This window comes from Cervus elaphus, chromosome 9 (genome assembly GCF_910594005.1).
Source record: "Cervus elaphus chromosome 9, mCerEla1.1, whole genome shotgun sequence".
NCBI lineage: Eukaryota > Metazoa > Chordata > Mammalia > Artiodactyla > Cervidae > Cervus > Cervus elaphus.
Genome location: NC_057823.1, coordinates 52,801,749 through 52,815,537, shown reverse-complemented (window position 1 = coordinate 52,815,537; position 13,789 = coordinate 52,801,749). Strand labels below are relative to the sequence as shown.

The window sequence follows — 13,789 nt, the reverse complement described above, 5'->3', positions numbered from 1 at the left end:
ATAACAGTATATCTTTGTGGGCTTAATTTTTATGTCTACAGTAACTAATGATGTTGAACATTTATTTGTCATTCTTTTCTTTGATGAAATGTCAGTTTAAGTATTTTGGCTTTTTTTTTTTTTTTTAAGTTTTTGCTTATTTATTTGACTGTGCTAGGTCTTATTTGCAGTGTATAGAATCTTTTAGTTGTGTCATGAGGGAAATTTAATCATGGCATGCAAACTCTTAGTTGTGGCATGGAAACTCTTAGTTGCAGCATGGTGGGATCTGGTTCCACAAACAGGAATTGAACCCAGGCTCCCTGCGTTGGGAGCATGAAGTGCTAGCCTCCTGGCCACCAGGAAAGTCCACTCTTGGCTATATTTTATTTTTTAAATATTAAAAAACATTTATTTGGCTGCACTGGGTCTTAGTTGTGGCACACGGGATCTTCGATCTTTGTTGTGGTACACAGCATCTTTAGTTGTGGCATGTGGGATTGAGTTCCCTGACCAGGATCAAACCTGGGCCCTCTGCATTGGGAATATGGAATCTTAGCCACTGGACCAGCAGGGAAGTCCCTTGGTTATTTTTTTAAAGATAAAATTAATTATAACAAAATTCACTCTTAATAGTACAGTTTAGTATTTTTTGAATATGAAATTTTTAAAGATTTTATATATTTTTGGCTACACTGGGTCTTTGTTGCTGTGCACAGACTTTCTCTAGTTGTGGTGAGCGGGGGCTACATGAGTGGGCTTCTCATTGCGGTGACTTCTCTTATTGCAGAGCACAGGTTCTAGGGTGTGCAGGCTTCAGTAGTTGTGGCTCAGGGTGTTTGTTGCCCCATGACACATGGGATCATTCTGGAGCAGGGTTTGAACCTGTGTCCCCTGCATTGACAGGTGGATTCTTAACCACTGGACCAGTAGGGAAGTCCCCAGAAAAATATAACCACAAAGAGTATTCTTAAACCTATTATCAGTTATTCCATAATACCCCTTTCCTCTGGCCCTGTGTGTGTGCGCGCGCATGCTGAGTTGTATCTGACTCTTTGCATCCCCATAGACTGTAGCTTGCTAGACTCCTTTGTCCGTGGAATTTTTCCAGGCCAGAATACTGGAATGGCTTGCCATTTCCTTCTTTAAGGGATCTCTCCAACCCAGAAATCAAACCCATGTCTCTCTTTTTTTTTTTCCAAGCCCATGTCCCTTGTGTCTCCTGCATTGGCAGGTGGATTCTTTACCGCTGCACCACCTGGGAAGCCCTTCCCCTCGCCGTTTGCAGTCACTAGTCGTTCTGTCTGTATAAACTTGCCCATTTTGGATATTTCACATAAACATAACCTTACAGTCATAGTGTGTAATTGTGTCTATCTTGTCAGCCTTCTGTGTTAAAGGTCAATCCACGTAGTAGCATGTGTCAGTACTTTGTTCCTTTTTATTGCCAAATAATATTCCTTTGTATGACTATGCCACATTTTATTATCCATTTATTATTTATCCATTTATCATTTGATGCACATTTTAATTATAGTTTTTTGGTTATTGTGAATGATCTACTTTGAACACGTATAGTCAAGTTGTTGTGCATGTGTGTTTGTGTGTATTTGTTCTTTTCTCTTAGTATATTTCCGGAAGTAGAATTGCTGAAGGGTAACTCTAACCTTTTAAGGAACTGTCAGAATGTTCCACAGCAGCTATATCATTTCATGTATCCATTAGCAAAGTATGAGGGTTCCAGCTTTTCCATATGCTCTTAAAAAGTTGTTATTATCTGTCTTTTTTGATTATTTCCATCCTTGGGGGTGTGGTTGTGCTTTTACTTGGAACATATCTGTGTCTTTTTATTGAAAGGGGATTTCTTGTGACTGCATGTAGTTGGGTCATGCTTTTAGATTAAATCTGGCAATCTTTGCCTTTTAATTGGGGTCTTTAGATCATTTACATTTCCAGCAATTAATGCTGTAATTGGATTTTTTTTTAAATTTTTATTAGTTGGAGGCTAATTACTTCACATTTCAGTGGGTTTTGTCATACATTGACATGAATCAGCCATGGAGTTACATGTATTCCCAATCCCGATCCCCCCTCCCACCTCCCTCTCCACCCGATTCCTCTGGGTCTTCCCAGGGCACCAGGCCCGAGCACTTGTTTCATGCATCCCACCTGGGCTGGTGATCTGTTTCACTATAGATAATATACATGCTGTTCTCTCAAAACCTCCCACCCTCGCCTTCTCCCACAGAGTCCAAAAGTCTGTTCTGTACATCTGTGTCTCTTTTTCTGTTTTGCATATAGGGTTATCATTACCATCTTTCTAAATTCCATATATATGTGTTAGTATGCTGTAATGATCTTTATCTTTCTGGCTTACTTCACTCTGTATAATGGGCTCCAGTTTCATCCATCTCATTAGAACTGATTCAAATGAATTCTTTTTTTTTTTTCAAATGAATTCTTTTTAACGGCTGAGTAACATTCCATGGTGTATATGTACCACAGCTTCCTTATCCATTCGTCTGCTGATGGGCATCTAGGTTGCTTCCATGTCCTGGCTATTATAAACAGTGCTGCAGTGAACATTGGGGTGCACATGTCTCTTTCAGATCTGGTTTCCTCAGTGTGTATGCCCAGAAGTGGGATTGCTGGGTCATATGGCAGTTCTATTTCCAGTTTTTTAAGAAATCTCCACACTGTTTTCCATAGCGGCTGTACTAGTTTGCATTCCCACCAACAGTGTAAGAGGGTTCCCTTTTCTCCACACCCTCTCCAGCATTTATTGCTTGTAGACTTTTGGATAGCAGTCATCCTGACTGGCGTGTAATGGTACCTCATTGTGGTTTTGATTTGCATTTCTCTGATAATGAGTGATGTTGAGCATCTTTTCATGTGTTTGTTAGCCATCTGTATGTCTTCTTTGGAGAAATGTCTGTTTAGTTCTTTGGCCCATTTTTTGATTGGGTCATTTATTTTTCTGGAATGTAATTGGATTTAAATCTACCACCTTGCTGCTTGCTTTGTCTTTTTCTCATCTGTTCTGTATTCCTTTTTTTCCTCTGCCTTCTTTTAGATTAATTGAGTATGTTATATGATCCTGTGTTATCTTCATTTTGACTTATTAGTCTTTAGTAAAAATTTTTTTTATTTAGCTATTACCTTATTTTTTTAATGTCTTTAGTTTATTGTAACCTGTTGTTAATAATATCACTTCATCTTGTTATATTTCAAATTTCTGCATTCTTTTTTTATTGTTACACATTTTAGATATGTATTGGAATCATGGTACATTGTTACTATTTTGCTTTAGATCATGGGTTAACAAGCTTATTTTTTAATTGAAGAATAATTGCTTTACAGAATTTGACAGGCTTGCTTTTTAATGGGATATAAATAGTTTGGGTTTTGCTGACTGTATAATTCCTGTCTCAGCTCTCTTACCTGCCATTGTTGGGAGAAAGCAACCATAGACATTCTGTAAACAAATGAGTGTGACCAATTCAGCCTGCAAGCAATAGTTTGTCAACCCATGTTTTAGACAGTGAACTATTTTTAAAATCATTAACAGTGAGAAAAACATGTGTTTTATATTTACATCTTTTTTTGTTATTGTTGCTGTTCTAAACTTTAAACTTTTTATTTTGTATTGGGGTATAGCTGATTTTAACAGTGTTGTGGTAGTTTCAGGTGAACAGCAAAGGGACTCAGTTATACATATACACATATCCATTCTCTCCTAAACCCTGTTCGCATTCAGGCTGGCACATAACATTGAGCAGTATACTTACCTTAATTTGTAATCTTTTTAGTGCTTTTCATTTCTTTATAAGTTGACATGTTATCATACTCCTGCTGGAACAACTACTTATGAAAGTTCTTATTTATGTTTGCTAGAATAAATTCTGTCAGTGTGTGTTAGTTTGAATTTCCCCTTCTTTTTTGAAAGATATGTTCAATGTGTGTGTAATGCTGGTTAATAGCTTTTGTCTTTTAGTACATTGAAAATGTCATTCCATTGTCTTCTTCCTTGCATAATTTGTGGCAAGAAGTTTGATGTAACTCTTACCATTGTTTCTTTTAACACAGTGTGTCATTTTCTACCTTCAAAGTTTTCTTTCTAATTCTCAATAGTTTGATTATGTTACATGTTATTTTGTTCTGTTGTGTTTATTTTTGTTTGGGTTTCTCTGGGTGTCTTGGAACTGTGATTTGGCTTCTTTTTTTTCATTTGTTTTAGAAAATTCTTGTCCGTTATTTCTTCAAATATTTCTTCAAATATTCTCTAATTTTCTTCTTCTATTTTTGGGTCTCTAATTACATATATGTTGTGTGTTAGTTGCTCAGTCGTGTCCAACTCTGCGACTCCATGGACTGTAGCCTGCTCGGCTCCTCTGTCCATGGAATCCTGGCAAGAATACTGTAGTGGGTTGCGATTTTCTTCTCTAACACATATGTTAGACAGCTTAATTATTATCTCTTGCCTGCCATATCCTGTTTTTGCTTTGTTTTATTGGTTTTCATGCCATTTTTTCCTCTTTGTGTTTCAGTTTGATTAATTTTTCTTAACCCATCTTCACGTTTACTAGACCTTTGCCATTTATGTCAGTAGGAACACTGTAAATTACATTCTGTGAGTGAAATTTTCTGGACCATATATAATAGGTTGATATTTTTTTCTCAATTATTTTCGTGTTTTATTTTCGGCCACGTTGCACAGCGTGTGGAATCTTAGTTCCCTGACCAGGAATTGAACCCGCATGCTTGGTAGTGAAAGCATGGAGTCCTAACCACCGACTTCCAGGTAGTTCCCTGATAGGTTGGATTTGGACCACAGCCCATGAGGAAATCAGCTTGAATTTGGACCACAACCCATGAAGAAGTCAGCTTAGGGTTACAGATTCTTAGGGGACTTTTTTTTTTTTTTTCATTTTACTCAATACCATGGTATAGGTAGACGAGTTTCTTCTTTTATTTTAGAGACAAGTCCCACTCCCATCGCCAACCCCAGCTGGAGGTAGAATCCTTTAATGCAGGATTATCTTAATAACACCCTTACTTTGGATGGTGCCTAGGTTTTATCTCCTGTTTTAAATCCTGTTTCCTTGACAGTTTGGATGCTCATGGTCTCTAGGATTCAGCAGAATCACTCAAGGTGAAAACCAGTTTATTGCTTTCTTCTTGTAATTGTTCAGTTGTGAAGCTGTGTCCAACTCTTTGTGACCCCATGGACTACAGAACACCAGGCTTCCCTGTCCTTCACTTAGCATAACACCATTTGGTTCTATTCATATTGTCACATATGGGAAGATTTCGTTCTTTTTATGGCTGAGTAATATTTCATCATATATTTATGTGTGTGTATATATGTTTATGTGTATATGGGCTTCCCTGGTGACTCAGACAGTAAAGAATCTGCCTGCAATGCAGGAGACGCAGATTCGATCCCCAGGTTGGGAAGATCCCCTGGAGAAGGGAATGGCAATCCACTCCAGTATTCTTGCCTGGAGAATCCCATGGACAGAGGAGCCGGGCAGGCTGCATGGGGTCACAGAGTCAGACACGACTGAGCGACTTTCACATATATGTATATATCTTATGTCTTTTATCCATTCATCTATTTATAGACACTTAGGTTCCTTCCATATCCTAACTATTACAAATAATGATGCAGTGAACATATGGGTGAATATTTCTTTTCTAATTTGTGTTTTCATTTTCATCCGATAAATACTCAGGAGTGGAATGCTGGATCATAGGATAGTTCTATATTTAATTTTTTGAGGTATCTCTATACTGTTTTCTGTCAGAGAAGGCAGTGGCAACCCACTCCAGTACTCTTGCCTGGAAAGTCCCATGGACGGAGCAGCCTGGTAGGCTGCAGTCCATGGGGTCGCTAAGAGTCGGACACGACTGAGCGACTTCACTTTCACTTTTCACTTTCATGCATTGGAGAAGGAAATGGCAAGCCACTCCAGTGTTCTTGCCTGGAGAATCCCAGGGACGGGGGAGCCTGGTGGGCTGCCGTCTATGGGGTCGCACAGAGTCGGACATGACTGAAGTGACTTAGCAGCAGCATACTGTTTTCTGTAGTGACTGCACCAATTTACATCCCCACCAACAGTGCACGAGGGTTCCCTTTTCTCCACACTGTGGAATATTGTGGTTGTTCAGCAAAATGTTAAAAAAAATTTTTTTTTCCTTTGTCCTGGATGTCTGCTCTACAAGATGCCAATAATAGAAGTCTTACTCAGCCTTTTACAATGTGGAGAATTGTGAAAGGCTGAGTAATTTTTTAATTGCTTTTTTACTAAGGGATTTAGGTTGTTGTTTGTTTTTGTTTTGCTAAAAAACTATGAAAAAAATTGGCATGTAGGTCTTTGTGCACACAGGCAAAGAGTTTTTTCATCATCATGGAATGAGACAAAGGAATAAGATATGATCATTCTTATTTAGCTTTTTCTATGCTATATAATTTGTGGATTCCTTAAATACCACTAAAATACGTTTTTATATTCTAAAAATTTCTCACCCAGACAAAATGCATTATCATAAGCATATTGTTATTTCTGAATAGTGTGTGTCCAGGTTACCATACTTTGTAAGTGTATCCAAAAGACAGCATTGCCACTGATTCTAGGTTGTGTTTTGGCAGTGAACAACACTTTTGATACAGGCTGAATCATTAGAAAACGGAAGTTATGTACCAAACTGCAGGACAGTTCAGAACACAGCTTCTGATGTTTCTCAGATAAAACCAGAAGTCATTGTAAAATTATGTTTTTCAGATGGCATAGTTACAAATAAATGAGGAAATGAAACAGCAGGCTATGCATCGTTGATAGATTACGTGCATAACCACATGGCATTGATTTCCAATGTAGAAGCTTTTTTACAAAGCAGTGACAATTGTAGGTTATGTAATACTGAGTATTAATAAGTACGTTTTGGATATATCATTTGTTATATGAAAATAACTTTTCATTTCATGCTGTTTTTCCTTTGGGGCACATTCTGAGCTGTAGAACAGTTTACCTACCATTTGGCTTTCCATAAACTATCAGGCAAGATGCCTATGAGAGTCTCTACTTTGAGAAGCAGTGTACATAATACTTATTGTATACCACTCATAGCTATCTTCAAAATAACATCTAATAGCTCATGTTTGTTTGTTTTTTTTTGACACTAGATAAAGGTGTTTTCTAAAGACTTTTCCAGAAATCCAAATGTTTCTGGGGCTTCCTTCCAATCCTCAATACAATGTATCTTTGGCATTTTAAAAATTGAGGACTAAACCAAATTTCCTGTAAGTTTTTTTGGGTTTGAATTTTATCTATGTAATTATTCTTTGAAGTAGACATTTGGATTTACTCCATACTCATCCCTGTTTAAAATTTTCAAGGCTGAGAAGTCCTCAGGTTTGTAAGAAGATTGGCCAACTTCGATGACCTCTCTCTGGCCTTTGAAGTTGGCGCAGTTCAGTATAGATACCTCAGGGGTGTGTGGTCATGGAAAAACATGTTTTTGTTGAGTGTTCTTGCTTTCTAGTAATTTTCTGCTCAAGGGATTTAGTATCTGTTCAGATACTTTATTTTTAAAGACCACATAAGTAATGACTTGACCTCTAATCTTAGCTTTGAAAATTTCCCAGACACTAATAAAGATAATGTCTAATAACCTATTATTTGAGAATACTATTCACTGGCCAGCAATCAGTGCTATTTAAAAATGTATATTTTAAAAAAAAAATGTATATTTTACTCTGAAAATTATTTCCTTGGTCAAAAGCCTTTGTTAGTAAAATTGTGTGTATAATGACATAATTTGGTAACTCTGGGGCCTTGATTTGTAATACTTTTTATATGTTGTCACCAAGACTTACTACAGTTCAAAACAACTCTTTTCTTTGAATACTACATTAAATAATTAGCTCTGAGAAAAATATTCTGTAAACAATAGTCTTATAAGAAATAGCACCTGTCTCCTGGACTAATAATATGAGTATTTTGGACACAAAGCATTACATGGTAATCCTTGTTTTGCATGAATGTGGGCTGTCTTTGCAGTAAATTTATGAATAAGATTTTTGCAAAGGGTCAAGTTAGTACTGAAAACTAGGGTTATCAATTAAATTTCCTGGACTGTCCTTGTTAGGACACATGCTTAATAATTTGTGGAGTGAAAGAGAGAATCACACCAGATTGTGTTATATGTGTGTCAGGGTGTATTCATGAAGAGAGGAAAAAAGTTTCCTTCCAGGTGTCTGGGCAAAGCTAGAGTTGTCCTTTTTTGTTGTTTTTGTTTGTGACAACAGACCCTTTTGGTAAGAACCTACCTAGATACAGTGTTGTTTTTGTGACGTAGGTAGAGGAAACAGTCTTTTGCTAATTTGATGTGCTTTCTTGTGTGGCTTCTTAAGAGATGATGTTTAGTTTTTTGCTAAACTCTTAAGTTATATGCAAAGAGAAGAAACAGCCTGCGTAATTAATTTTTTAAAATTTGTTATAACTGAGTTGGACAATCTTGAAAGAGATTTGAATAATTGAGATTTTCCCTTGCTTCCAGTGGAAGGGAAATATTTCAGTTTACTTACTTTAGGCTATAAAAATAGTTTTTTCTTCCTTTGCCTGCAGCAAGACTTATGAACATAAAGTCCCAAAACAGATTTAGTATTAATTTTTAAAGCTTCCCCATATTTCTGTCCTCATCTACTGTAACTAATGTGCCTGAATGTAAAATGGAAAAAGTTGAAAATTTCCACTTGTGCTTTTTGAGCTTTTCAGAGGTATTATACACTCTGGATATAGTAAAAGATACTGGGCCTTATACAGTGCTTTTTGTGTGAGGAACTCATATAAACACTAATGCATTGATCCTAACACAGTACTTGATTGTGACTTTAAAAGGTCATGAGTTACTGCTGTTACAAAGAAAATTTTTTAAAGATTGGAGGAAGAGCTGTGATTTACAAATATTGTTTGAAAGATATCTAGATAAAGTTTGATACAGAAAACTGAAAAATTAAAGTTAGGGGGGATTTTTATTGTTTGTTCAGTTTTCCTTTAGCCTGCAATAGATTTTTATCTCCCTTTTTTTCTTTTGTCTATGAATATCCTTGAAGCCTGATTCCCTTCTTAAGCCATGAAGGCAAAATTTACTTTTAAACTTTTATTCCTTCTCAGCCAAGAAGGCTTCAGCCTGAGGACGTTTCCTGAGCAAGTTGGTCATATTAACATAATAATGCATTTTATTTGTTCTGAGTTGGGAGATGATCATTCTGGTTTTCTTTGTTTAGTGTTTGTGGCATATGGTTATTGATGAACATAGTGGTCAAGTGGCTTAATCTTCAACCTTTTTGTGTTTTTAGGTTTATTCTTCAGTCCAAGGAGGCAATTCATAATCAGCTGTTAGAGAAACAGAAGATAGCAGAAGAAAAAATTAAAGAATTGGAAGTAAGTAGGTTTTGAGTGAATAATGATAGCTGTAGTCAGCTTTTAGGAGAAAAGTAATGATCTCATTTTGTCACATTAAATGAAAATGTATGCCTACCAAGGTCATGTCACATTGTTTTTATTTTTTCTGATTGTGCTAGAGCTAATGATGCAGTCTTTTTATGGCAGTGTATGAGCAAAAAAAAAAAAAAAAAAAAAAGACTAGTCTCTTAAAACTTTAGGGAGTTTTGGATACTTTAGGATAGGATGTTGTTAACCTGAATGTGTTTCTTCCATTGCCTTTGAGTGAACATGTTTATTCTTAAAAAATAAAAGCACAGTGTGTATGTGAATACCACATATTGTGGCAGATGGGTGTGAGAGTAGGTAATGATAATAGTAGTTAAAGAATCTAGATATATGACTCTTACATGTTGTGATTCTAGATAAGGACAGAGTGAATAATAAGCTATAATTGGGCTTCCCTGGTGGCTCAGACAGTAAAGAATCCACCTGCAGTGCAGGAGACCTGGGTTTGGTCCCTGGATTGGGGAGATCCCCTGAAGGAGGGCATGGCAACCAAGCTAAAACTAATTATCTATCTGAAGGATGGTGCTCCAGTCAAGAAAACAATCTTTTTTTCTTAGGGAAAAAGATGATAGGTAAGAATAATAACTTTATAAGTGTTTGGAAAATTGGGAATTTATTATTATCATTTTCTTACACATTAAAACCTTTGCTGTTGCTGTTTAGTTGTCTGACTTGTGTCTGACTCTTTGTGACCCCATGGACTGTAGCCTGACCGGCTCCTCTGTCCAGGAACACTGGAGTGGGTTGCCGTTTCCTTCTCCAGGAGATCTTCCCAGCATAGAGATTGAACTGGGGTCTCCTGCATTGCAGGTGGATTCTTTACCAGCTGAGCTACCAGGGAAGGCACCTGGGAAGTCCTTAAAACCTTTAATGAAATAATTTTCTCGGACTTTGGTGAATGGTCTATCCTCTATGTAATAAAAGTTGGATAGGACAAAAAACTGGTCATTATTTTTGGGGACCAAGATTTCCTGAGATGGGGGTGGATACAGTGACTTCATAGGTCACTTTATCTAATTTCTTTGAATACTATTTGAGGCAGTGGTTCAGAATCTGACTCAGCCTTTTACTGAATTGATGAGACACCCCTTACAGCCTTTTGGGGATTTCTCAGGGACACCAACTTGGCATGGCTGGGCAAGCATGTGGTGTTTTAGATTACTTAGGCTTATTTTTGTTTGACTACTGATGAAAATTTAAGCAGACTTGATAATGACTTTGTAGCTTAGAAAATGTATTGTGAAACAAAACAAATAAGCAAACAACAGAAAAAAGAAAACTTACCTTTTAGTAATCAGGTTTTTATTATTTCCTACTTTATCGTTTTTGTCAGCCCAACTCTTCTAGGTTGAGTTTTCCGAACAAAAATACCTTAAAAAAAAACTGAACAAAATTATTTCATGTAGAGTACGAAAAAAAAAAAAGAAAATGTGTTTTTGCAATTGTTGGTAGATATATCTAAACATTGTCCTGATGAATAAGTGGCAAAGTAATGTGTAAATAGTTCTCTTTTTATGAAAACAAAAGCCAAGATCTGTATATGAACATTGAATATGATTTGTTGTAAGTATGTGTGTTAAATTAACACTAGTTACCCTAAGAAAATTAGATGGGGTGTGGCTGTAATTGTTTTTTTCTTATAACCTCTGTGTTGGATAAATTGTAACAAGGATATGTTAACTTTCATAGTTAAAAGGTAACTATGCCAAGGTAAAATTGCCACAGATGATGATTTTAGCATACTATTTAGCTCTGGTGAATATCAGGAAATTCATTTTCCAAAAGTTTCCTTTCATGGAGTCTCTCAAATACTGTTAAGAGTATTCTGATATCTGTCAGATGATAGAATAGATTAGCTCGCTTGTTGGTATTTGAAATGCTTAACAACTATAAAAAGAGTATTTCTCTCTGCCTGGGAACTTCCTCTTCCTCCTACCAACTGTGTTAACCCTTAAGATCTTAGTTTAGGGCTACTTCTGAGAAGCATTTTCTGATTCCTCAGTATTAACTTAAGTGCTTTCCCCTTGTTCTAATTTTTCTAGTTTCATAGCACAATGTGAGGATTTGAGCATATAAACTATTATGAGTTGAAGTCATTACAAATATTACTTACTATTACTTGGGAAGCTTGATACAGATTCAGAGCTCTAAATAGTTTTTCCCAAGGTCTTCCAGTTATTACTCTGCCTTTCAAATATAGTCTGTTCTTTTGAGCGTTAGTATTTCTTGCCAGTCCAACATAATTATCATTATTGTTGTTAATTTGTACCCTCAGATACCTTACTATTAAGTTGAGGAGGCATAATTTATACAATAACTCTGCAGACTAAGGCCAGGCTGCTTCGATTAGCACCTTTCATCCCTTATGAAGTAAGGTTTTTGGTTTGGGTCAATCCTGGAGTGGATTGCCATTCCCTTCTCCGGGAAAGTACAAGTTTTTAAAAATTTTCTTTTTATTTTTTATGGCTGCTCTGGGTATTTGTTGCTGCTTGAGGGCTTTTTCTAGTTGCAGTGAGTAGGGGCTACTGGACAGTTGCAGTGCGGGGCCTTCTCATTGTGGTGGCTTATTGGGGGCGTGGGCTCAGTAGTTGTGGTCCACAAGCTTAGTTGCCTTGCAGCATATGGGATCTTCCTGAACCAGGGATTGAACCTGTGTCCCCTGCACTGGCAGGTGGACTCCTAACCACTGGACCACCAGGGAAGACCCGAGTTGTTTTTTTTTTTTTAATTTCAGTTTTAGTTAAAGTTGACCTAAAACCCTATTGATGGATTGAAGAGATATGTATCTTCTAAAGAGTAAAAAATATATCCTATATTTTTGCTCACTTTTGGGGAGTAAAAAAAACCAAACAATTACTTGTGGACTTTTACAGTTGCAAAAACTTAGATTCAGCATTTAGATGAGCTAGAGCTGAATTTTTGACTCCTTTTGCCTTTTGACTCTCAAGTATTTGGAATACTTGAGGTAACTGTTAGCTTTCATTGATGTGTTTGAATACATTTTGACTGTCATTCTCCTGTGTTCTCTCTCATTGAATTACTGCTTCAGGCTCATCTGCCTAAAGTCTAAAATTCGCCTTGTATTTTAGGCATATGCAAATATTGGTTGACCACTTTCCTTCCTCTCTTTCTCTGACGTGGTTCCCACCCTTCCACCACCCGGGTTAGCTCAGCAATGACACAATAAAAATAAGAATAAGGAAATTAAGACATTCTGCCCTGCATAATACCACTTCTGACGCAGAATGTTTCGATCCCAGAGTTGTGAAATAGCTCTCTAGCCCATGCTATAAGTAAAATCTGAGAAACTGTGAAACTCCTGACTCTTCCATAAAAATGGCTATTATGGTCAGATTATAGTTCCTGAAACAAATAGGAAGAATAGTGGCAAGAAAAGTGGATAGGAGGTGCCTGTGACACTCTGCAGTTGGCTGAGTTCTGAGACTCTGATGAGAAAATGTTTTGGAGTAGTTCCCATGATGAAGGATATTTCACTCTGCCTAAGAAGGATCATTTTTTCCACAGCATGGGTGGTGACTGGTAGGCACTTGGATGGATGCCTAGTTTTTGCCCTTCACTTTTGGGCTGGTGCCTTTGTGTGTATGATGGGACACCCTCTTTGGAGGTGATGTCAGGTGGACACTACTGTATGTTAAGCACTGATTCTTATCTGTGTTTTCAATGAGGAGAGAAGGGCAGGTGAGAGCAAAGCCAGTGGCAGAATGTTTTACATATATTAAACAAGAATTACACCCAGTGGTTCATCTGCTTGCATACCTCAAAGTTTAGAATCCATTAAAAAATTCATCATTTATTTATTTTGTAGTGAAATACAGCATTTACAGAAATATGTGTTAAAATTCATGTAGTTTAATCAGTAATGATAAAGCAGTCACCTGTAACAATCATCCAAGTCAAGAAATCAAACATTGACAGGACACCAGAGTGCCACCTGCTTCCATTCTTGCCTGTTCTCCCCCTCCCCCAGGTAACTCTAACTTTTGGATACTTATTTTCTTTTATAAAAAGTTTTACTACCTCTATAGGTACCCCTCAAAAGTTTTTGAACTTTATATGAACAAAATCAATCTCCATATTTTTTGCTTTTCTTCTTTCCCTCAACATTGTGTCTGTGAACTATTCGATATGTTCATGTTGAGATTGTGATTTGTTCATTTTCATTGCTATATGTAGTCCATTATATAGTTGTACCACAATTTATCTTTCCAGACAACTCAGTTTTAAAATTTTTAATTGGAGGGTGATAGCTTTACAGTGTTGTGTTGGTTTCT

The 13,789-nt window shown here is 36.8% G+C and overlaps 1 protein-coding gene across 6 annotated transcripts in view; it reads left to right on the top strand.

Moving 5' to 3' along the window:
* Positions 1-13,789, top strand: part of PFDN1 (prefoldin subunit 1) — a 68,323-nt gene that overhangs the window by 27,281 nt on the left and 27,253 nt on the right. For all 6 annotated transcript variants that reach the window (XM_043912952.1, XM_043912955.1, XM_043912956.1 and 3 more), the window contains exon 3: positions 9,344-9,428. In XM_043912952.1, coding sequence (XP_043768887.1) covers positions 9,344-9,428 — 85 coding nt within the window. The remainder of the gene's footprint in view (positions 1-9,343; positions 9,429-13,789) is intronic.